General features: G+C 36.7%; 2 protein-coding genes across 5 annotated transcripts in view; one reads left to right on the forward strand and one right to left on the reverse strand.

Moving 5' to 3' along the window:
- Positions 1–9,934, reverse strand: part of LOC123677938 (short transient receptor potential channel 4-like) — a 39,655-nt gene extending 29,721 nt beyond the window's left edge. For 3 of the 4 annotated variants that reach the window (XR_006747159.1, XR_006747160.1, XM_045614674.1), the window contains exon 1: positions 9,573–9,934. Coding sequence is in view for 2 of the 4 variants with exons in the window: in XM_045614674.1 (XP_045470630.1) it covers positions 9,573–9,858 (286 nt within the window). In the remaining 2 variants the exon portion in view is untranslated. The remainder of the gene's footprint in view (positions 1–9,572) is intronic. The other variant, XM_045614675.1, reaches the window with a different exon arrangement.
- On the forward strand, positions 1,994–3,415 carry LOC123677940. Its single transcript, XM_045614676.1, has 3 exons — positions 1,994–2,102; positions 2,321–2,592; positions 2,894–3,415. Exons 1-3 carry the CDS (start codon positions 2,063–2,065, stop codon positions 2,912–2,914), a joined length of 333 nt encoding a protein of 110 aa, XP_045470632.1. The 5' UTR covers positions 1,994–2,062; the 3' UTR covers positions 2,915–3,415.
- Positions 9,935–26,425: the final 16,491 nt, after the last annotated feature.

The following is a 26,425-nucleotide window of genomic DNA, read 5'->3' on the forward strand; positions in this document are numbered from 1 at the left end:
TTGTCGTTTTTGAAAGATTTTCCACCTTACTTCATTTTTCGTCAATTTTTTCTACGTTGGCCAAGTTTGATTTAAATTTTGTATTATTTTCATCAGAAAAGGATTTTATATGTATGAAAAAAGCAAAACTATGTTGTATTAGATATTGAGAAAGAATTAGTATGATTTGAAAGTGCCTGCAACTTTCGAATTTTACAATGTATAGCAAAATTATTCAAAAAACTTGCCAAATTCCTTTTTTACCTCCTAAAAAAGTTTTCGTTAAAATGCAGTCACTAGTTTCATTTCAGAAGATTTTTATTTGAATGGGGTTAGGAAATTAACGAATTGAATTATTTTTTTGCAATTAAACCCAAAATTTCGACGAATGTATTTATAAATTATGTTCGAAATGAGCTCCACCATTCCATATACGAGTACGAGCTCTATTTCTAATTTCTTCAGTTGTTACTTTCTGCCTGAAATTCACTCTTAATCTTCACACTGCTTCGTCTATTCTCTCCACAAGTTATGCATGTCTATGTATTTCCCTTTCATGTACCATAGATATCTTTTAAACTGTTCCAAACATGAAAATCTAACAGTGTTAGATCTGTATTTCTCGCTGGCCAAATAGGTATTCCCCTACCTATCCACCGATTATAGGAAACAATTCTTTTGGAAACATACGAAGGTTTAGCCTATGTTGTGCGTTTTTGGAAAATAATTTCACGTCTTACAATCAAAGAAACCTCGTCCAAAAAGCTGTCCATATTCGTCCCCAAAATTCTTCATAATTTTCTCCGTTAATTTATCAGGTAGATAATAAGGACCTATCAAAAAATTAGCTATTGCTACTATTCAAACATCAACACTCTCCTTTGGAATGATGCTTCGTTAATCAAATGCGAATTTTCATTCGACCAATAATACAGGTTGTGAAAATTAGTCACTCCTTCCCAGTAAGGAAGGAGGGTATCCTCGATAAAAATCTAGCAATCTCTATGTCAGCATTCAGAATAAGTCGGAAGTCTTCTAGCATAGTCACCATCTTCTAATCCTTTTACTGGAGTGTAGTGATAGGGATGCAAGCGGTTTTTCTTCAGAACCGACCATTATAAAGAAACTTAACACTCTTGGACAAAATTCATCTTTTAGTATTGGCTTACCGAATGAAAATGCTTACAAGAGTGTGTTTTGTGAATCCTTCTGGCCTCAGGGGGTTGTTTTGAGAGATTTTTCTTTTGACAGAAATTTTTTTCGGAAGAACAGACAAAACGAGAAAACGTAATTTCCTCCAGTGCAGTTGGAAAATCAAAGCCTTCTAAAAGCTTCAGTCTCATCCTCCAAAATGTTAGGTCCTTGGGCACAGCATTGAACGGGCTGCAGTTGATGGCACAGGAAGAAAAAGCTGATATACTAGCAATCACGGAACATTGGAAGTGTGAGGAGGAACTTCAGATATACAAACTTGTTGATTATAACCTAGTGTCGAGCTTTTGCCGTTTGAGAGGAAGCCATGGTGGAACTGCAATATACAGTAGGAAAGAACTCAACTGTACTAAAAGGTCAGATTACAATTTACTTTCAATTCCAAATGTTATCGAGTGTTCTGCTGCCCAAGTTTTTCTAGACAATCGAAAAATTCTGATCATATGTATTTATAGACCTAATACCCAGCCCTTAGCTGATGTAGATCTGTTTCTAGAGAAACTTAGAACAATTCTGGAACGGTGTACACTGGAAAGAGCAGATTTCATTTTGGTGGGTGATTTTAATCTAGATATTCTGTCTTGCTCCACGGATGTCAGTGAGTTTGTATCACTTTTGGAATGTTTCAACCTGAAAGTCACCAATCTTCAGCCAACACGCCCCTCTTCTGGTAGTTGTTTAGACAATGTGGTAACATCTCTTGTGGGCCAAACTCAGGTGATCGAGTGCCATATTTCAGACCACTCAGCTCTGAGGTTCACCACAACTTTTTGTTCAGTTTATGATCATAAAGAAAAAAACCTTAAAAGAAGAATAATAAATGACGATTCCATCAAAGTTTTCCTGCAAGAGCTATCTAAATTAAATTGGGATGATATTTTTACTCATCCAGGCGATCCAAATCAACTTTGGTATGTATTCCATACACGATTTTCTGAAACTTTTGAACTCTGTTTTCCTAAAGTAAAGATCAATGCCTCATCGTCAAATAGAAAGTTTAAACTAACACCTGAATTGGTTGATATTAAGAAGCAACTTGACATACTCCATATTATTTCTTTTTCAAGACCTGAATTAAAAGCCACATATAACTCGACTAAAAAACAATATGATCTTCTTCTGTCCAAAGCAAAGAAAGAGCACTTCAGTAACATCATTAGGAACTCCGATAATAGATCAAAAGCCTCCTGGAAGGTCATAAATTCCCTCACGAAGAGCAAGATTTCATCATCTGTTTCCAGCAATCAAGATTCTCCTTTGCCAGATGAATTAAATGACTTTTTCATTGATTTTCCCTCTACACTGACAGATGGCCTGAATAAAACGGCTACAACGAGTGGAGAAAGACTTGAAAACTCTTTCTTCATGTTTGAAGTTTCTCACGAGGAGGTTCTGAAAACGGTAAGGTCTTTAAAAGATAAACAATCTTGGGGTTATGATGAGATCCCTATGAAGGTTGTTAAATCCTCGATTGATATAATCCTATCACCTCTCTGTTTTATAATAAATCGTTCCTTCAAGGAGGGCATTTTTCCTGATCAACTGAAAATTGCCTTGGTGAAACCGTTTTACAAAAAGGGACCTATCGGGGATCCAAATAGCTACAGACCAATCAGCATATTGCCATCGTTCTCAAAAATCTTTGAGAAAATCTTGACAAATAGATTAATGAGTTTTTTTCATAAGTTTAATGTTATTTCAGTGCATCAACATGGCTTTGTGAAAAACAGAAATATAGAAACTGCGGTCTATGAGCTGATTAAGGAAGTTCTCGTGACCATTGAACAAGATGAGGTTCCCATGGGCTTATTCTTGGACCTGTCGAAGGCCTTTGATTGTGTGGAGCATAAAAGACTATTGGAAATTTTAGATGACTGTGGAGTAAGAGACAATCAGTTGAGACTCATTGAGAGTTATTTGTCATCCAGAAAACAAATGGTTGTCATGGAGGTGGATGGTGAGCTTCTTATATCGGATGAAAGAGAGATATCTATGGGCGTGCCACAGGGTAGCATTCCAGGACCTGCACTTTTTATTGTGTACATAAACCGGTTACCAAAGGCTAGAGTTGCAGTGAGACATTCAATGGGTATGTTCGCAGACGACACCAATTATCTACTTAAACTCCGCAATGTTTCCACCGCCACCGAGGAATCTAGAGGATTGCTGACGTCTGTAGGAGAATGGTTTTGTAACCACAATCTTCTTTTGAACATTGACAAGTCCCAGTGTGTGTTTTTTTATACTGAAAGATCCAAGCTACAATATCCTTTGTCAATTAACATCTCAGGCAAAGATGTCATGGTTGAAGATAGTGTTGTTTTTCTGGGGGTTGTAGTTGATAAACATCTGAAGTGGGGACCTCATACAGAACAACTTAGAGGAAGACTGAATTCTGTTTGTTACCTGCTTTTCATGTTACGGAATCAGATTGACCTTGAGCTTCTAAAACTGGTGTATTATTCTAATTTTCAGTCCATTTTGTCATACGGTATAATATTCTGGGGTAACTCCTCATATGTGAGTGGTCTTTTTGTTGTGCAAAAGCGAGCTTTGAGAACTGTGTTACATCTTGGATATAGGGAATCATGCAGGGGTTTCTTCAAAAGTAACAATATACTTACAGTTTATGCACTGTACATTTATAGACTTTTAATTTTTGTCAGTAAACATAGCCAGTATTTTGAGCCATATAAAAACTTGAATAATACAAGAAGAATGTGTCCTCTTATTGTACCAACACATAAAACTACGTTGAGAGAAAAAAATGTTGAATTTATGGCAATCAGTCTATTTAATGTGTTGCCCTTAAATATCAGAAATCTATCGAGTCATATTAAATTTAAGAAGGCCCTATATGTTTTACTTCTGAATTGTGAGCCATATAGCATTTGTGAATTTAAAGAGAAATGTACTGGAAGTTAATTATGTTTGTGTCTGACCTGTTCCATTTTTACTTTGTGTAATTTTATGGAATTAATAAATATTATTATTATTATTATTATTATTACTTTTTTATAAGTTATTCCAAGATAAGATTATTCCAGATTCACCATAATTTGACCCCCCCCTTTAACTTTGTTACTGAAAAAGGTATAAAAAAATGTTTTGTACAAAATTTTCTCGAAATCGACTAGTGTTTCTTAAAATGATTTCACAAAACGGAACATATACAGAGTGGGCAATATATTGATTGCAACTTCATTTTTTCAAATGGATCACCCCGTATATTTTTCTATATTTGACTAGCTCATTTGCCCCTGACTTCGAAAATATAACATATGTTTGGTCTAACTCTTTTATTGTGAGAACCACAGAGTTTCAAATTTTAAGAACCACCTGGCAAGCTAGGTAATCAGTTTTCAAGTGGAAGGCTGCGATAATACAAAATGCCTTTTTTTGAGTTATCTCGTAAGCAACGATATGGCATACGTTTTTCACTATAAGTTTGGAATTGGATGATTTGGATGCAACTCCATATATTATCTCCTTGTAGCTTTCTTATTTTTATTGTTCTTCACATAAATATTTCAAATTTTTACGAGATAACTCAAAAAAAGGAATTTTGTATTATCGCAGTCTTCCACTTGAAAACTGAATACTTAGCTTGCCAGGTGGTTCTTAAGAGTCTGTTTACACCACACTGCTTGGGAAGCACAGGGGTCGCAACGTGAAGGGGCAAGAGCGGGTGGGCGTGGTCTATCGTAGTAAAAATATAGAGAACGTATTAGGCCCTCAGCCCAGATAGAATGAATTTGTAACGCATTGGGATGATCTCGTTTCTTTCTCGAGTTCTACTAGTGCGTGTCGGAATTTGCAGCCGCATTTTCGACATTTTGATGAAATGAAATGATTGTCAAATGGTCACCTACGATTATGGTTGTAAAGACGGTTTCTTTATAATAAGAACAGAGTTTAGAAACAAGAACTGTCTTTTAAGTTTTGAAAAAGACTCTACTTTCCATAATTACTTGATATCGAATTGAGAATTCAAATACGCTTTGATATACCATTATCCTCATTTTTTGAATTGTTAAAAACCCTTATGAATTAAATGGAATGAATTTTGAATATCTAATCCGAAATAAAAAAGTTTCATTGAGAATTTCGATGAACTCATTCCATAAATATCTACAGTTTTGAGGAATATTACTTTGATATAATTAAAAAAAAATCAGCTTGGTTCATAATGATATATTTCTAATTGCCTTCTGTTTTCTTCAATTTTTCTCATCCTGAAGATCTAGTTTGTATTGAGGATCCTTATTTTTAAGCCTCTATGTCTTAGGTCAATTATTACAGGTAAAACACAGTTCTAATGAAATTTTCCTTCGAAAAACTCTTCATCGATGTTGACTTCGATGAATAAAGTGTCCTTCAAAGTTTACACGACAAAAGCATTTTTCTCTTTCAGCTATATTTAATTGTCCCTGAACTTGAAAATAATAATTCTGACTTTGTTTCAATCGATATTCCTGATCATCATTTTTTCCAAATATGTGATTTGTTTCCTTTTAATAGCATCTTTTATCATATTTTTTCTTGCTGAAAAAGGGCATTCGATTTTAATTGAATGATTACTTTTTTCAAAAATGCCATTTGGAGAAGGACCTAGACTTTTTTTTATTAATAAAAAGGCCACTGTTTGTGATCTTCGAGCACAATTCATTCTCTAATAGACGCTTCGCTCGATCTTCATTATTTTTCCCCAATCTATAGCTTTTGCAGAAAAATGTTTATATAAAATGCTTTCAACTGTTGAGCAATAACTTGACATAGGAGGCATTTTACACAAACAAAAAATAAAATCCTTCAGCTGCCATGGCGGTCGAAGATGAATTCCAATTTTTATAGCATGTATGCTCTGTTGGTGTGTCATTGTTAGTTTGAACTCTTTGACATATTATGCAATACTTTTTTTCACACCCAAGTATAAAATTTTTCCAGTTTGCATCCCAACAATTGTAGGAACTCCGGGAGTTAATTATAATTTCCCCAGTTTCGATAAGATCGTTTAGCCCAACTACCATCACAAAATACCGTTATTGAAGGTGTACCATTTATGTCGATACTTCCACATTCGATCGCTTATTTCACTTTTTCTGCTACGGCTTCTTCCATAGATTTCAACGCTATGTGTTCCCAGGCATTACATACTTCATTGTGTACTCTTTTATTTTGAAATTATTATAGTTATGATCATTGTAAAAAATTTTGAATGATTTTCTGTTACCTACTTCTGAATGAACTTTCTTTCTTCTTCTTTCTTTATTACAGTGAAAATGAAAAACAAGGGAAATTCATATCATTTCTATTTTCTTCATCTGTGCATAACCATCACCAGGATTCATGACACTACTGACGGCGGATGTGCTTATATCAAGTATTTCTGGATGTTCTGCACGAGTAAATATTGTTTTCGAAATTCTACACATATCACGTATAAAAACTAATTTCGACTGAAACCCAATTTTCATTTCCTTCACCAAACGCATATTAGATAAATTTGATTAAAAAAAAACGGAGTGATTAGAAAGTTCTTTCAGATAATCTATGAATTGCAGAATATAAACAATTCGGAATTCATCCAAAGATATTTCCCAGCGAAAAAGGTTCGATTCAATACACATTAACAAAATTATAAGAAGAACTGCACAGGCCAAATAGATATGAAAACTTCTAGTAATAGCTCAACCCCAAATTGAAAATAGGTACCATTCTCGAAATTTCAGTTTGAAAATGCGTTATTTTAATGTCAGGTATAGTTGATATTCTTCATTTCTACATAAAATCATTGAGTAAGTAGAAATATACGTATCGGTACAAAAATAGACCATTTTAAATCTTTACTCCGAAATACCCTTCTTTCAGGTACCTATGCAATGCTGAACCTAGAAATTGTCAAATTGTCCAGCAATGAAATAATACCGAGTACCGAATAACCTTTATTTACAACTGATGTTTATTTACTTCGAAATTGAATTCTTTCAGGTACCTATGCAATGCTGAACCGACCTAGAAACTGTCAAATTGTCCAGCATTGAAATAATACGTACACGAAAGAGTACCGAATAACCCTTATTTACAACTGATGTTTATCTAATGGGTCAATAAAATCTTGATATAAATCAAATAAATTTACACGAAATCACTTCTTGTTTACTTTCAAAGTACAACACCTAATCTGAGAGAGGTTCAAAACTACCTCAATTCTGTATTATATGAAATATGGTAAACACAAGATTATTTGCCTGACATCATTAAATCCAAATCGCTTTCCTTCAATAACAAACATTTCCTTTTTCTCAAACTTACGAAACCTTCGGTTCGAAGTAATAAGTTGACTATTGGATCTAAAATCTTCCACGAGGAATAAATTTTTTCATTCGAAAAAGTAACATGAAAATCGGTCGTATGGCTTTTTTTAAACGACAAAGAATTTTTTTTTGTTCGCGACAAATAATTCAAGTTTTCAAGAATATATTTCCTAAGAGACGGTCCTGATAGCTACAAGCCACGCCCCTCAGGGAGGAGCAACGATTTTTAGTTCACAATTCTGGCACTCGAAACAGATTTACAACGTCTCAGAGAATTTTGAGTAACTGTGATGTAATATATTTCTAATTGGTATCATTGGAAAGAAGAAGAAATAGGCTATGACCAATTTGTATTAGATTTTCGAATTTAGGTCAACTGAAGCGACAATAAATCATTCAAAATTGGTATTGAAAATCGTACTTTCTACTTCAATAAAACAATTAATTTGCAACTTAAAGTGAAATTATTACCTAACGAACATACAAGGGATTAAGACCTTCCAATATTGTTTCGAATCATCTCGATAGCGTTTACCGTTCCTGAGAAAATCAAGACCGAATTAGTTAAGAAAACGCCTGATTTGCGCCGCGTGAACGGACTCTTAAAATTTGAAACTCTGTGGTACTCAGAATAAGAGAGATAGGCCAAACATATGTTATATATTCGAAATCAGGGGAAAAAGAGCTAGTCAAATGTAGAGAAATATACAGGGTGTTCCATTTGAAAAAATGAAGTTACAATCAATATGTTGCCCACTCTGTATATATTTCATTTTGTGAAATAATTTTGAAGAAGACCAGTCGGCAAGTTTTTTAAATAATTTCATCATACATATAGTGGATTTAGAAAATTGCAGGCAAATTGATATTAGAAATTGATTTTTCTTCTTTTCTTACACCAACTTTCAAATCATACTAATTCTTTTTCAATATCTACTACAACATAGCTTTGCTTTTTTTATACATCCTTTTCTGATGAGAATAATCCAAAATTATAATCAAACTTGGTCAACGTAGACAAAAATTGACGAAAAATGAAGTGAGGTGGGTAATCTTTCAAAAAACACAAGGACTCATAAATCTCGGAAACTGTTGATTTTGGGATATCAATAAATATGGCTCAAACGACAGCAAATGAGTCCTACTTACACGTCCTCCAAGGTTCACGTCGAATTTGGAAACACCCTGTATATTGCTTATTTTCAACATTTCCATTTATAAGCAGAGAAGAACTCTTATGACTTATCCCTCCTTATTCTTCTTTGCTATTCAATTATTTTACTGTTCAATTAGATCCCGTTCACATGACAAGCGCTCTACGCGCGTTTACAAGTACATACATGAATTTTCTTCGAAGCGTACACATGCCAACGCGCATTTTTAAGGAGCGCGAGTTGGACGCTGTGCCAGCGCTCGACCATTGTAAGCGCGCATTGGCTCGCGCTTTGAAATAATAGGTTTCTAATCTAACCGTTCAGATGAGCGCGCTTGCATGAGCTGATAGATTACATGGACTTTTTTTTCCTTTGGGCCGTTCGGTCAGTAATAGTTCAAATAATTAATAGAATAGTTCGAATTATTCATAGATGGAATTGAGAAATGTTCTGTAATATGGGACATGACAAGTAGTTTATATTCAGATAAAAACTCAAGAAGTCGGGCTTGGGAAGAACTCGTCATCATATTATGTGAAGGAGATGATAATGAAGAGAAAAAATTATTATGTGAGTACATATACAGGTTGTTCCATCTCAAACTAATCACCCCGCATATGTCTTAGCACAAAGTCATTGAAAAAATTTTCCAAGATTTTTGTGACACAGCCTGTTTCTACTTCCATCTTCGACAAATTTAGAATTAAAACTGAATACGGGCGTTCAGCGCTTGGCAAGCGCGCACCATGTGAACAGTATCGAATTATCCAGCGCGTCTTCAACGCGCGTTGAGCGCTTGTCATGTGAATGTGCTCTTATTGATGAAACCAAATGAGTGACACATATTTGAATCTAGTTATTATTTTTGACTTGGTAATAATTCATTGACTTACGACTAACGCCAATTTACCAGAATGAACTAACTCGAAGAATTTCTTCTCATTAGCTTGAAGATGAGGCAGCAAAATACTTGATTTCGGCGCAATTTCATAGTCCAGATCTTCGAACCTTCTATAATTCCCCGATTGAGTCAACCCTCCAGGAACACTCGCATGCGCTAAAAAAGGCTGTGTGTGCACTCTAGTCGGTAACGGAGGAGCAGATGGAAGATGCCGAACAGGAATATCAGTTAGAGTAGGGGCACGTTGTGTTATCAGACCTCTTGGTGGCAAATCAGAAGCAGCGGTTCTTCTCATTCTTATATTTTATTTTCTGCTCCGTAAGAAGTATTTGACATTGCCGTAAACGTCATTTGATAATTTTTTATGAGCCCTCGTCACTGAACAAATCGTTCTATTATTTCGTTACATTGTTTTATTTATTTACAGAAACCTATAAAAGACTCAGAATATAAATACAACAAAAATGAACACAAAATTCTAAATAATCAATCAAAACATGTGGAGAAAAAAAGAAAAATGTTATGCTCTCACTATATAGAAAAAAACTCAATCGAAATTTACGCAATCGCGAAAGAACCAACACAATTAAATATACCACTAGACTATTATTATTTGAACTGGGGTAGTTTTGCTTCGGTAAGCCTTCCGGGAACTGCGACCATGCAGATCTTTTGTTCACTACCCTACTCATTCATAGAAACCCAGGGAGGTCGTCAACGACGTTAATAAAATTGACAACCTCCTTAGGGGCCTTGGCCGTTACCTCTCTGGTATCCAGGACCGGCTTACCCATGTGAATGGTTCTTAGGCCAGCCAGCTCCGGACACTTGCATAACAAGTGTTCGGCCGTTTCTGCTTTCGATCCACAGAGCCTGCAAATCTCGTCTGCTGACTTTCTCATACAGTACAAATGATGTTTGTACCGACAGTGCCCCGTCAGCAGTCCCACCATCACCCGAAGCTCTGCTCGCGACAGCTTCAGGAGCTTTTTGGCGTAGGTAGGTGAAATCTTCACGAATTTCTTTGCCTGAGCAAGTCTAGGAGTGTTAGTCCAGTGGATTGTCCTACTGTTCAACTCCCACAGCTGGACCGCAGCTTTGTATTGGTCTTTTCCTATCCCACAGAAAGGCTCAGGTCCAGCAGTCTTAACCTAGATGCACTTTTTGCAAGTTCATCCGCTCTTTCATTTCCTTCAACCCCACTGCGCCCTGGTACCCATAGTAGAGTCACCTTATTTCTTCTGGCCAATTTTTTATGGTGTTACGGCACTCCCAAGTCAGCAAAGACCCCTGACAACACGATTATAGGGATCTCAGCGTGGTTTGGCTGTCCGTGGTGATCTAGATATGCGCCCCCTTGAGGTTCATTTTGAGATACTCCTGGGCGCATACATAAACAGCCATTATCTCGGTCTGTAGAATCGAGGGCTCACTTCCCAGGGCTTTAGAGATCTCCAGTTTAGGTCCATATATCCCAATGCCGGTGCGCTTCTCTGTTTTTGATCCATCTGTACCACTAGACTAAATCAAACATCATATATTCTAAGAAGATCTAACCGATTCTTGAACACATTAACACTGAGTATCACCAATTCATTTGGCAACGAATGAGTCAACCTTGGAAAACTCGATTGGGAAGAAAGTGCTGTCTTCTCTGCGGAGCATCATATTATGTCCTCTCAGATTGTTATGGTTGAGTCATGAGTGTATATAGCTCCGATAAATCAAGTCCAAGACTTCTGTGCAAGACCCTGTAAGTGAAAATTAGATCACCTCTATCCTTGCGGTCAGTGAATCTCGGCAAATTCATAATCGTCAAGCGGTCATCATAAGCAGGTCTAAAATGTCCATATGGTATACGTGTGGCCCAGCGCTGGACCGACCTCAACAACTCAACATCACCATTTAGATTGGGACACCAGACTGGACCGGCATATTCTAGAATTGGGCGGACATAGGTCTTATATGTATATATTGCTGCATACTCCCGGATCACAATAGCGGAATGATCTTGAGTGTATCATCTTTCGAGCCTTAGCACAAATACGCTGTGTGTGTCTGGAGACGATGACGCCAAGATCGTTATGTGAGGAAGTCTGCTTCAGTTGGTGGTCAGCTATAACGTAACGAGTACGGGGGTTCTTCTTGCCAATGTGGAGAACGACACATTTGTCAAGGTTCAAAGGTAGCAGCCAATCTTCACACCATTTGAGTAGAATTATCAAATCTTTCTGTAATATTTTATGGTCTGTATTTATTTTTCGAATTTCTAGGCAGGAATGGTCTCAAACGTTAAGGAACGAATCACTGATGGCGAATTCGTAGTCAAATTTAAGAATATCCGCCCATGAAAACGAAAACAACTATAAACTTGAACTTTTCAGGCTAGATTCGGTTTTTGAATGTCGTGGTTAAGTTCGTGAAAGGTCAAAATCCGAAAATGCATAATGTTCGTTGTTATGTTAATTTCGAAACTGCATTTTTGATCTAATTGAAAATTTGCATTTGGATGTAAAATAACAAGACTCGTACAAAATTTCATTTTGTACGAAACTAGAACCACATTAAATCTTAGAACAATACAAATACCCAACATTTCCTTTGCCACAGAACCGACGGAATTGAGTGTTGGTGAAAAATACCATTTCAAAATTCATGCAAAATTCCAAGCCGATCTCTTGAGTGTAATAGATAAGATATAGAATAACAATTTCGAGCTTCTTGTAAAATTTAATGTTGATCGCATAACTAGTACCATAGAAGAAGAATAACGATAAAAATTTACAATATATTCGTGAGCACGTAATCGATGCAGTGGAGATTTTGGGTGTTCATTAAATCTACGAGCGCACAAAAGCTAGTCATCAAAGCATACAAGTGCTTTCCTAATTTTTGAGCGCTCATTCTTCGAAACTCTGTAATTTTAGACTTTCGATTCGAAAAAGGTCTCAAACGGCAGGGTTCTACCCACTGATGGCAAATCTATCCTCGAATTCCATTGTCCGTTCGTCCGCTCGTATATACGATAACTTTGGAATGGAAGGAGATTGATATTAGAAATTTTTGGGATCTTGAATGCCGCGGTTGAGTTTATTGAAGGGCAAAATCTGATTAGAGGTTTGGTAAATATGTCCGATCGAAATTTTGTGCTGCTGTTAATTTGAAAACTGCACATTCGATCGAGATAAAAATTTTCATAATAATAATAGGGTACGGTAGCGGTAGGAAATCCCTAGCGATTCACCTATCAGGAGAGTTGAATCGACTCCTGCCACCACAGATTCCAGGAGCTCCCTGACTCGGGAAGCTGAAACCTGTCGAAGAGTCTCTGTCCAGGGTAACGGGTAACGGACGAAGCCGTGTGGAAAGCAGCTCAAGAATTCTTCCACCGTAGCTCTGCGGATCTTAAAAAGTGATCAACGGCCGTCTCCTCTACGACACGGAGGAACCTATGAATGATGGTGAATTTAAGGAATATGAATATAGAACCGCTGCCTGAAGTTCGTCAGGGCGTGTCTGGAGCCGGCGCTGGATATGATAGTATGCGGGACGTCGGTGGCAAAGTTCTAAGGAGACGGACGTCTGTCAACAAAATGCTACGCCTCCACAATCTCAACATTCTAGGAGAAGAACAACACGAGTTTCTCCGACTGCTGAAGGTGCTGCGCAGAATTCTCAAGCAGCACTCACCCAAGCAGGTCTACCAATAAAACGCGTGAAATGGGCAAGTTCTATAAATGAAGCGATCATGCGCATATATTATGAAGTGGCTAATATGAAAGAGGATAAAATAGGTTACCGGCAAAAATTATTTGCAATATTCCACAGAAACTACCCCGAACTTCAAGTTTCTGCTCAAAAAGTAGCCGACCAATACCGGGTCATATTGAGAAATTGACTTGTACCCGATGAAAGATTTAACACCATTAAAAATGAAGCCCAGCTGAGGCTACAGTGTAATAAACCCCTTCTTTGGGGGTATATATGTCAATGGAAGAGCGGCTTTCCACTGACTAAAAATAAAAAAGATATGATGTTATTGTGGGTTCGGCCCGTCGCACTAGGGACAGGTCTTTTTGTTGATTTTTCTTTCTTGGGGACAGGATTATATTTCCAGGTTAATCAAACTCAATTGATTCTTTAAAATCAAATATAATAAAGCAAAAACCAAAGTTACAATATTCAAAAATTTATACTATTTGACTCAACGGCCAAAACTTTCAATACAGAAAAATATATCTCAAATGATCCACTAATTATTCATTGAACATTGAATTTGGGAGAATCAGGACTACTCAACAAGACAAAAATAAAAAGAAACCCAAAAGATCGTTAAACTGTTACTTGCCCTTATCCCGCGGGGCTAGGTTGGTATACCTAGTTATAATAAACTCTTTTTCAACTTTTCACACGAGACGTGTAATTCTCTTTTATTCACTTCACCCCCGAATCACGCACTCAAAGCTAATCTATCTTTATAACAAAACAAAATTGAAACTTTATCAAAAACCCCTGTTTTCTACTTCTGAGAATGACCTAGCTCGTCCTTTCTTAGAGTAAAACAATTTCTTCTTTCTTAAATACTTGAAGTTCCTTGAACTCACTCATCTACTAAATTTTCCTTTTTATTTAACTCAACCCTAAAAATAGGACTCTAATCTTCAAAAAAATTGCTTTGCTCTAAGTCCGGTTTCGCGACCGACGTACTATTCCCGTTACTATTGACTTCCCTGAGTCCCCGATCGATACTGCCTAATTTTTCTAATCCATTTTCCCAATTGATCTCTTACAGAGGGGCTTAGTTGAGGGAATTAAAAGCAATTTCATGTTATTTACCAAATATTTTTCCAAGAATTATTCCGTTCAAATATATCAGATCATCATAACTGCGTATTGAACCTTGAAAGACACATTTAAAAACCGTGTTGACCACTCAATTTATGTGGCATCAATGATCAATATACTCGAGATACAGAACAAAGAAACTGCTGAAAGATCTAATTATGAATTATCGCCAATTCGAACCTCTCACACTGCGTAGAATTTGGTTCGATTAATTTAGAAGGTTTTACCAATTTCCGATTTATTACACTACACCCTCCTTCGAAAAAGTTTTGGCATCGGTTGCCATAACTTTTCCCTTACTTTTAGCCATATTAATAATGCAGTCCTTCCTCTCCAGTGATTACAATAACACTAACCTATTTCAGTATTGAGACTAGCTCAAACAAAATTAAAATTTTATATTCTTAAATTACGAAGCTCATCATCAATTATCGAACTATAACCAAACTTTTCGAAAGTATAACTTAAAAAAAATCTATATTATTTCTACCTACTCTAAGGTGAAAATCAAATCTATGGTGGTATGTTCTCCAATATTATTCAATAATTCGATAAGTGTCCAATATTATAAACTCAAATAAAGGAAACAAATAAATCCTAATCGTAATACATATACAAACAACAAAATAGAAAATCATTAAATCAATCCAGGACATCTTTTCTCCTGTGCACTTCACGAACTCCAGCGTGGAGTTTGTTCACTTTTCGGAATTTCAAAATTTCACTCTCGCGGCACTTCCTGGTTTCATAACACTACTTCCTAGGGTTGTCTTGTGGAATGGTACCTTGTTTCTTCTTTGGATCTCATCCTCGTCACGGAAATTACCTTTTACTTCGATGTCCCTCATAGTTCTGGTGATCTCATCTTCTTCTGCTTGGTCATGATTTATTTCTCTCATAGGGCTGATACTCCATAGATTGGCTAGCATTATTTTCCAATATATAAAATTTCATATAACGACGATCGGTATTATAAATTCAATGAATGAATAATGAATAGTCCCATATTGGCGAGCGAGTCATTTCCTCCCAATATACTCGACGTCCAAAACCCCTGGTCTGACGTCTACGGTATGCACCTTGCATACTTCTACCATTTGGATGCAGAATTCAGGATTCTCTGGGCATCTTCTTCATCCTCAGTTTGATCCTGATCCCATCTTCTTCTTCAGCTTCTAAAGCTTTTCCACAAAAATTCTCCAATATAAATTAATATCATAATAATGATCATCTTTATCAACTGCCTCTTGATAGAACTGGACTCTAACCAGTTCATTGACTACGTCATCACTTTGCAAGAAGTGTTCAGCCGTTTTTCAACTTTTCTGTATTTTCCAGATATAATTCGGATGAAGGTTATTCCGTAAACTAGGATTCGATCCAACCATCTTCCTGCCGTTGCTTCCATCCTTCGATATTACCATCTGAAAATTTATCATAAAATTTTTCATAAAAGCATTACAAAAAAACTAAACCTAGCTACATCAATTCAATTGAATGTTTCATTATCTCCGTTACAATTTCTTGATCAATTAAATCATTACAAAAACAACTAAACATAACCACCATAAACTGTATTTTATTTGCCAAAAAAAAAAACCTCAAAAATTTTAATCAAAAATTAATAAAACTCCTAACTGTTTTTTTTTCCAACCGTTTTGCTCGCTTTTCGACGACCATAACGGAATCTACGTAATGGGCAGGAGCGATTATTTCCTGAGGGCTATCTTTCTACGACTCCCCACGATACCCAAAAATAGGTGACTACTCCTTAAAGTTGAGAGCGACCCTTGAATCTCACGTATAGGGCAGGGGCGATTCAATTTCCCTAAGGACATATATCTAGGTTTTGTCCCACGTTACCCAAACAAACATTTCGAAATTGGAAATTAACTTAAAAAAATCAAACTCGGTTTTCTATCATCGAAAAATTTAATAATGAAAAAAAAAAGTATTATCTTATCAGCAAATTTCCAACTCCAGACTTATCTTTATTACTTATTATCTTTCACCTCATTATTAATACGAATGGAATTCAAAAACATAATAAATCAACGTAAAATTGACAACTCTATATATCACTTCTACTAATTCTTTACTGAAAATCCTTAGTTCCACCCCTCAAAAATTAAATCCACATAATTCAACAATAATTAGATATGTTTCTCAAAAACTGAAACTATCCTCTTAATTCAAAATGCATATTCTCACTCCTTTCCCGAGGATCAAAAACATAATATTTATTTGCTTCAATACCCCTTCAAATCTTCACATGTCAAAATTAAAAAAAAAAAAAAAAACTTAAGTCCTTATTCTTTTTCCGAAAGTCAACTTCTCCCTAAACTCAAAATATTCGTATTCAGAATCATCTCAATAAAATCCTAAAATGAAAAAACCACTTATGTATCCTCATACAAAACTTTTATTGAAATTCCAAAATCTATTTAAAAAAAACTATCATCATTACTCCTTAAGTGTCTTAATTCCATAAATTGATTCCTTAAATAATTTTATAATACCCAAATTACTTATATGTCTCTTCAACTATTTTGAGAATCAAACTATCATAAATCCCAAAAAAAAAAATTATTGTGATTTCACTTCGCTATATTTCCCAAGTTCCCTATTTTGAAATAAAATTAATCAAAATTTTACAAATATTATCAACATTTTACGCAATTATCAAAAATCTCCAAAAAAAACAATTTTTCCATAATTCATCAAACCTGTAAAGAAATCACAAGAATTTCCATTAGTTATCCAAAATTTCGAAAATTTACCAAAATGTCACTTATCTACATTACAATGGATTTATCGATACACTTTTCCGTTAGTCCCATCCCCATCGATCCGGCGGACGTCGTACCCTAGTCGATCTACGTAGAGGGATTTCATCCTCCTCTATTTCCTCATTTTCAAATTGCGCTCGATTGAACCTCATATTCATCCTCATCGGCGAAAATTTTTGTATCTCAATCTGTTCATCATCAAATTAGGTCTCGCTACCGTCCGTATCTAATTTTTCCAAACCGTCGGATTCTTCTTTATCTATCCCAAACTCTCGATTTCTCGCGGTATACGATTTTAACCTATCTACATGAACGATTTGTTCCTCTCTACCTCCACATTTCCTAATTCTATAGGTCATCGGACCAAGCAATTCCACGATCCTACAAGGTCCTACCCAAGGTTCCATTAATTTTCTTGATATACCCTGTTTCTCCGACATTTTTTTTAAATGAACTAATTGCCCTACATCAAATTGAGGAACCACCGTATTTTTGTCAAATTTCTCAACCCTATAAGATTTTACCTTTTTTATTGGTTCAGTTAATTCCCAAGATTTCGTACTTGTAATATTTTGCTTCGAAATTTTTCCTTTTCCACAGATTTTTCTCTCATCTTTTTCTGTCATCCCTATCGCTTCGTTAACCCTTATTTCTTCAATATCACTATTTGACTGATTTATCCCTTCTCGTTTTGAAAAACCCTTTGTTTCAAATTCCGCTATATTTTTTACTTGAATACCAATATCCCTCATCACTAAATTTCTTTTCTCCTCGTGATTTTCCGTTTGAGTACCGACCTCCGTCTTTACCTGCAATTTCTCTCTTTCGCCTTGTTTTTCCGAACTAACCTGATTTACCCTGAAGAGGTTAACTTGTATTTTCTCTTTATTTTTCTCTGTATATCTATCCCATGTATATATACATTCATTCAAATCTCTATTCAGAAATTTAAACTCTCTTCCCCACATATTTACCGATGGTTCATGTTCATACTTAATATGCGCTTGATTTTCTTTAAGAAAATCCCTACCTAGTATTATATCAACGTTCCCCAATGTTTGATCATCCACTAATATAACCGTCCAATCTATCTTCAATTTTTCTCCTATTGGACTCACCGCAATATTCGCCGTACCCCAGGTACGTACATTATGACCTGATACGCTAGTTAACTCACAGTCAACACCGTATTCATTGACCTCCTCTCTTGAGATCAATCCCCTTTTTACGAGAGACACCGCTGCCCCTGTATCTATCAAACAAACACCTATATTTCCGTTGATACTTAATCTAATCAAGTGGGGTACGTCATGCATTCTTGCCGAATTTACTTCCAGAATGACCATGACCGTACGTTCCCTAAATTCTCTACCAGGTAGCCGCCCTTTTGGCGAACGCAATCCGTTCTGAGTACCGACCTCCTTATAACACGTCTTTACCGGCAATTTCTCTTTCTCGCTTAGTTTCTCCGACCTAATTCGATTTACGCGATTCTCTTTAAATTTTCCCCATGATCCCTTATTACTTGATCCCTGATTACATGACTCAACTTCCTGTCTCATCTCTATAGTTTTTTTTCTCTTTTCAAATGGCAAATTTATTCTTCGTAAAACATCTCTAATAATATGTATCGTCCCAATGTCAAAATCCTTTCGTCTTCCTGGTTCTATCTCACGATCGTTTATGGCACATTCCTTTACCCAGCGCCCCGGCTGATTATCGATATTCCGCACTCCTTGAGTTTTATGTATCGCTCTTGCATTCCTACATTCCCTTGCGAAATGACCTAATTGACCACACGAAAAACAAATCCTCTCGACGTTTTGTCCTCTTTTTCCCCAACTTAATCCAGTACTCCTACAATTTTTCGCGATATGTCCCTTCTTCTCGCATAATTGGCAAGTTATTTCAGATTCAATTACCGATATTTGTGAATTAAATGACCTGTATTCCTGAATAATTTTATTTTTCATTTCATGTAGTTTTACCAATTCTTCCGCTTTTTCTAAATCCAAGTTTTTTTCTAGTAACAAAAACATACCAACCTCCTTCATAATATCTTTTCGAAGTCCCATTTTAAATTGATTTAAAATCAAATTCCTATTTATCTTTCTTATACCCAATTCTTCCTCTTTCGTCGCTCCGGCCAAATCTTCAGTTAATAATTCCGCACCTATTGTTCTTAATCTGATACAAAATGAAGATACATCCTCATCCTGTCCCTGCATACATCCACTCAAATTCCACTGACATTCCCCCGGCAATTTTTGTGAAGTAAATTTTTGAATTAATCTTAATTTTAATTCTGCATAAGTCAATGAATTTAAAGTGATATCTGATTTAAAATAGATGTATGCTTCGCCTTCTAATTTTAGTTTCAATAGAGTGAGGGTTTTGTCCTCACTCCATCCTTCTAATTTTGCCCTTAATTCTAATTCATCAAAATATCTCAAAGCTTCTTTTCCTGTAAAATTTCCCAAAGAAGTCGACATCATTCCTAACGAATAGAGTGGCATATTTACTAACGCCGGATTCACAGGTGGATTTAGAAAATGAACGTCCAACGAAAAAATTAACTAATTATAATTCAAGCCCAATAGTTGATGAACTCCAACTACCTGAATAACGTACAAAACTATCAAAATCCGTCACACTCCTTTACCTCAACAAAATTCTATGTGTTCACCTCTTATATGAAAAACAACAATACGCTCAAAACAATTCAAATTCCAAAATATATAACACAAATGAGACAAAGTCTGTTCATCCGATAGGCTCCCAATTCAACAGTTCCACGCAATAAACTACCAAAAATAACTCTTCGGATAATATCCAATCTCAAAAACAAAAATCAACAATTATCCCACCGCTGTCACCAAATTGTAATAAACCCCTTCTTTGGGGGTATATATGTCAATGGAAGAGCGGCTTTCCACTGACTAAAAATAAAAAAGATATGATGTTATTGTGGGTTCGGCCCGTCGCACTAGGGACAGGTCTTTTTGTTGATTTTTCTTTCTTGGGGACAGGATTATATTTCCAGGTTAATCAAACTCAATTGATTCTTTAAAATCAAATATAATAAAGCAAAAACCAAAGTTACAATATTCAAAAATTTATACTATTTGACTCAACGGCCAAAACTTTCAATACAGAAAAATATATCTCAAATGATCCACTAATTATTCATTGAACATTGAATTTGGGAGAATCAGGACTACTCAACAAGACAAAAATAAAAAGAAACCCAAAAGATCGTTAAACTGTTACTTGCCCTTATCCCGCGGGGCTAGGTTGGTATACCTAGTTATAATAAACTCTTTTTCAACTTTTCACACGAGACGTGTAATTCTCTTTTATTCACTTCACCCCCGAATCACGCACTCAAAGCTAATCTATCTTTATAACAAAACAAAATTGAAACTTTATCAAAAACCCCTGTTTTCTACTTCTGAGAATGACCTAGCTCGTCCTTTCTTAGAGTAAAACAATTTCTTCTTTCTTAAATACTTGAAGTTCCTTGAACTCACTCATCTACTAAATTTTCCTTTTTATTTAACTCAACCCTAAAAATAGGACTCTAATCTTCAAAAAAATTGCTTTGCTCTAAGTCCGGTTTCGCGACCGACGTACTATTCCCGTTACTATTGACTTCCCTGAGTCCCCGATCGATACTGCCTAATTTTTCTAATCCATTTTCCCAATTGATCTCTTACAGAGGGGCTTAGTTGAGGGAATTAAAAGCAATTTCATGTTATTTACCAAATATTTTTCCAAGAATTATTCCGTTCAAATATATCAGATCATCATAACTGCGTATTGAACCTTGAAAGACACATTTAAAAACCATGTTGACCACTCAATTTATGTGGCATCAATGATCAATATACTCGAGATACAGAACAAAGAAACTGCTGAAAGATCTAATTATGAATTATCGCCAATTCGAACCTCTCACACTGCGTAGAATTTGGTTCGATTAATTTAGAAGGTTTTACCAATTTCCGATTTATTACAACAGAATAGGAACCTCACTAACAACGAAGCGACAATTGAAGAAAACTACGATTGTGCTAAAAACCAACAAAACATCAATGCACAAATTAATACTGAGGAATAAAACAGCGGAGATTTGATACCAATAAAAAGAAGATTAAAGAGATCTATTATTATTATCCCCGACTTTAGCCTATACGCGTAGGATATCTCCTCGCCGTGGGGTTCTCACTCCCCGCTAAGAGGAACATTTACTCAATCCCAGATATTTGAAAATATCGGAAATATCGTTTCAGGAATAATCAGAGTCCATCCCTGCTGGATCTCATTCTGGTAAATGAACCTCATATTATTGCTTATACTCATTTTCTACCACCTTTCGGACGGTCAGACCACGTTACTTTGGTATCAAAGTTGCAACTCAACATTCCTAAAATGAATAAAGTAACCAAACCCGTCAAAATCATTGAGAACCAAACTGCGAGACATTGTCTAGAGCGATGTTTTCCAGTTGAGTGGGGATGTTGAATATATGTAGTCTGCCTTCACCAGTAAACTTTCATATCAACTTGAATCTTGTACCACATACTGCTCTGAAGTTGTTGTTCCCTCCAGACCTTGGATTGATCATACTCCATATGATAAGAACAAAAAAATCTATGCGGCAACGTTACTTACGCAGTCGAGGAGACCCTGACTACGATGCTCATCGTAGGTACCTGAACCGTCTGAGCGTTATAATGAGAAAGGCCATCGAGGTTCGAGTCCAGCCTTGCTTCATCGGGAGACCGTAAAAGGTTCTTCAAGTACATAATATCTAATCTGAATTCCAAAGTCACCGTTGGTCAGAGATTGTTGCCCGAGTGGTGGTGCCTCCAAGTCTGCGGAAATATTCAGTGAAACCTTCGCTGCATCCTTCGTTTCTGTTCCCGTCAATCTTCCCAGGCTGAATTTCTCTAGACCCGTCAATCAGTTGGATCATGTGGAGTTCCCTCCTGGGATTGTTGAGGAGTACTTGTTTTCTCTTGTCAGTAGTGCCCCCGGAGGTAATGAAATTTCTGCCCTTCGCTTGAAAAACTGTGCACAAGCGCTGTCACTACCCCTTTCGATGATTTTTACGAAATCATTCACCACGCACACATTGCAAAATGTTGGAAAGAGGCCCTGGTTACGCCAATTTTCACGAAGAGTGACAAGCTCGATCCTAATAACTATAGGCCTATAAGTCTTGTTTCGATTGTCGCCAAAATCTGTGAGAGGATAATCCACAAGTCAATACTACAATTTGCACTCGCCAATGGTATTATACCTGACAATCAGCACCGATTTCTTCCAGGCGGCTCCATGATCACCAATCTTTCAACTTGTGTTGACGACTGGAGCTCAATGCTAGATGGTGGAACTCCCGTTGATGTTGTCTATCTAGACCTCTCAAAGGCTTTTGATCGTGTTTCTCACAAACTTCTACTCAAGTTGAACAGCCTCGGCATTCGTCTCGACCTCCTTTTGTGGCTCGAGGCCTTCTTGTCGGGTAGAGTTTTCCGAGTTCGTGTTGGTGACTCCATATCATCGGCTAGAAAGGTTTCTAGTGGGGTCCCCCAGAGATCTGTGCTGGGGCCACTTCTTTTCACGCTGTTCACGTCGGACCTACCCTCTTTAGTGAAATCATCTTGCTCCTTGTTTACCGATGACGCTAAGATTTACGGCCATCCATTACACTGTATTCGATCCTGCAGAGAGATCTCGATGCTATATGGCGGTGGTCCAATACTTGGCTGCTTCCCCTCAGACAAGTGCAAGGTTCTCCACATGGGAAAGCAAAATCCAAAGTTCTCTTACCACTTGGCCAACCACGTAATTGGATCAGTATCATCCCACTCGGATCTGGGGGTAATTATTACTGAGGATCTGTCCTGGTCTGAGCGCATATCATCTGTCTCCAACAAATCCAAGAGAATATTATTTCTTCTTCGAAAGACTTTTGGACGATGTGACCCTCATACTTGCAGCGTACTCTATACCACCTATATTCAGCCCATTCTTGAATATGCTGGTCCGGTGTGGGCCCGGTGCTGACCCGAGATGTGAACCACCTTGAGTTTATTCAGCGGAGTGTAACCAAAATTCCTTATGGTACAAGAAGACCTCTAGCTATGAAGAGAGACTTTCCATAATGCGCCTCACTTCATTTACTACCAGACGTCTGAGGGGTGACCACATATAGAGCTCTTCATGACTTATTCAACGCTAACTTAGCCAATCTTTTCTGCCTGAATGCTGATACACGACTGCGTGGCCATAACTACAAGCTGGCGAACAAGAGGTTCCGGTCCACCAACAGAGAACACTTCCTCCCCAATGTCTGGAATTCTCTTCCTACAACAGTACTGAACGCTCGCTCGGTCAACGGCTTCAAGAATGCCCTGGACAGATGGTTCGCGAGTGACTCTTTTTTTAAGTGTTTTTAAGTGGGTTAGAGTGAATCATTTTTTTCAGTGACAATTCATGTTAATTTCTCCTTTTTTTCAGTGAGTTTATATATAAATCTCAACTCTTGTCTCTTCTGTAGCAATAGTAATAATAAGAAGAAGCCCGAGATCAATCAACGAAGGGTATTTTGAATGTGCTGCCTGTGAAACTCTAGTGAGCGGTAAGAAACTTATTGTAGTATCATTTTATAGACCATGCGGAGGTAATATAAGTAATTTTTTACCTGATTTGAGACTTTGATTTCCGGTTTTGTTTCTGAAAACTTATGCTGATCGTGGCTGGAAATTTCAATATCAACATGAACGCTTAGTTTAGGGATAGAATGCAGCCGGTTTAGTTGATGTTGATCCATACCATCCCCCTCTCCTGATATACTTCGGTGTACAATCCCCTAGACCACATAATTTTGGAGTTCATGATTCCCATAAGGAGTTTAATTTCAAGAAAGCAGACTTTAGGATGATGTATGAGATGATAGGTACCCAAGACTGGTCTGGAGTGATGGGTGCTGCTCACCCTGATGAGGCTTGCGATGCTCTTTATTCAGTCTTGAATATAATTTTCATTGCCACTGTTCCTTACAAGAAGTTGAGGACCCGAAGATTTCCGCATTGGTATACGTCAAAACTTATCAAGCTAATTCGCATAAAAGAGCGCTGTCATCATAAGTATAAACGCTATAATAGAGCCAATGATTTTGATCAATTCCGATCTCTCAGATCAATTATTAAGTCAAGAACTAAAATACTCTACAGAAATTTCATATCATCGGCGGAACGCTCAATAAGTGATGATCCGAGGAGTTTTTGGGCTTTTATTCAGGACAGAAAGGGATACACGAGGATTCCTGGTATTGTGAAGGATGGCGACATATCTTACAGCAGTCCGGCTGGAGTTGTTGGTGCATTCGCTGATTTTTTCGGGTCGGTTTATGCAGCTGATGAGTGTGTTAATAGTGATGGAATTGAGGAAATATGTGATCAGAATTTTATTTCAGTTGAAAGTGTATCAGGTGGTGAGGTTAGATTGGCTGCGCGAAAACTTAGTAACAAACTGACGGCCGGGCCAGATTTGATTCCTAGTTTCGTTGTGAAGGACTGCATTAGTGTTTTGGTGCTCCCACTCAAACATATTTATAATTTGATTTTAAAAACCAGCACACTTCCGACCAGGTGGAAAGCTGCAAAAATCATTCCTGTACTCAAGAAAGGCGACTCCTCCATCATAAGTAATTATAGACCTATATCCATATTGTGTAATTTTTCTAAATTATTTGAGATAATTTTGTTTAACGCCAGATATCCTAGAGTTAGAAGTGGTATTGCAGCGGAACAGCATGGTTTCATGAAAAAAAGATCATGTTCAACTAGCTTAATTACGTTTTCGCAGTTCGTATATGAGAAATTGGATTTGGGAGGACATGTTGATGTTATATACACTGATTTTCAAAAGGCTTTCGATAAGATCAATCATGAAATTCTTACCGCGAAAATTAAAAGACTTTTTGGTTTTTCGTATGCATTAGCTGGTCTTGTTGAATCCTATTTGAGCGATCGTCGTCAATTTGTTCAAATAGAAAATTGTAGATCTAGAGAGATTACCGTTACTTCAGGAGTACCTCAGGGGTCTAACCTAGGACCGCTATTATTTATCTTGTTTATTAATGACCTTCTACAGATAATAAAGAATTTGAAGTTAGCCTATGCTGATGATTTCAAAATTTATGCGGAAATTTCATCTGCTGATGACTGTTTGAGTTTGCAGGAAGACATAGATGTTGTGAATAGGTGGTGTAACAGCAATAAATTTCATTTAAATGTATCGAAATGTAGCGTAGTGTCTTACACACGGAGGAAGGAAGTGCATCTATTTGATTACAATATCAGAGGTATAAATCTCTCTCGGCTTACTGAAATCAAGGACCTGGGTTTGGTATTTGATCAAAGGTTTTCTTTCATACCACATATTACTCAGCTAACCTTATCGGCATGTAGAATATATGGTTTCATTGTACGAAAGGCGAGATTGTTTGAGAATTCGTCAACAATAATTCATTTATTTAACGCGTTGGTCAGAAGTGAGCTCGAATGTGGTTGCCTAATTTGGCGCCCAATCTATAACTGTCATGCTCACCATCTAGAGACTGTACAAAGGAGGTTTTTGAAGTGGCTTTCATATCGTGAGGATGGACTGTACCCACCTAGGGGATACGATCATAGTATCTTATTATCAAGATTTAATTCAAAAAACCTCGAATGCAGAAGAGGTTTGCATGCCATCAAATTCCTTTATGGTCTTCTGGGTGGTAGAATTGACTGCGTTGAATTGCTGAGTAAGCTAGAATTTTTCGTACCTCGGCGGAAGGCTAGAACCAGATATTTTTTTACATAAGTACACCAAGAATTAATTTGCTTTTGCAGTCACCACTGAGATTTGCTTGTTCCATTGTCAACCCTCTAGCAGATAGATGTGATCTGCATTCTCAATCTCTAGATTATAATGTGATTTGTATTTGAATGAAAACATCTGTAGTTAAGGTGAACACCCATGACATTATATTGTATTCGATTTCCATTTCTTTCTTGTATTTTGTTTTTCTTTCCCGGGGCCTGAAAACTGTCTGTTGGGGTGTGTATGGGTTGTTTATCTCTTAATTTTCATGATTTTATTGGATTATGTTCATGATATAGCATTGATTTTTTTTCTTGTTAAATTAGTATTGATTGTTGTTTTTGATTTCCT

This window comes from Harmonia axyridis, chromosome 4 (genome assembly GCF_914767665.1).
Source record: "Harmonia axyridis chromosome 4, icHarAxyr1.1, whole genome shotgun sequence".
Lineage (NCBI taxonomy): Eukaryota > Metazoa > Arthropoda > Insecta > Coleoptera > Coccinellidae > Harmonia > Harmonia axyridis.

Excerpts from the sequence above, each read along its gene's own strand:
- LOC123677940 (XM_045614676.1), top strand. The coding sequence starts at position 2,063 with ATGATATTTTTACTCATCCAGGCGATCCAAATCAACTTTG. Across the intron at positions 2,103-2,320 it reads GGCGATCCAAATCAACTTTG|CAAAGAAAGAGCACTTCAGT; the intron begins GTATGTATTCCA and ends TTCTGTCCAAAG. Across the intron at positions 2,593-2,893 it reads ACGAGGAGGTTCTGAAAACG|TGCATCAACATGGCTTTGTG; the intron begins GTAAGGTCTTTA and ends ATGTTATTTCAG.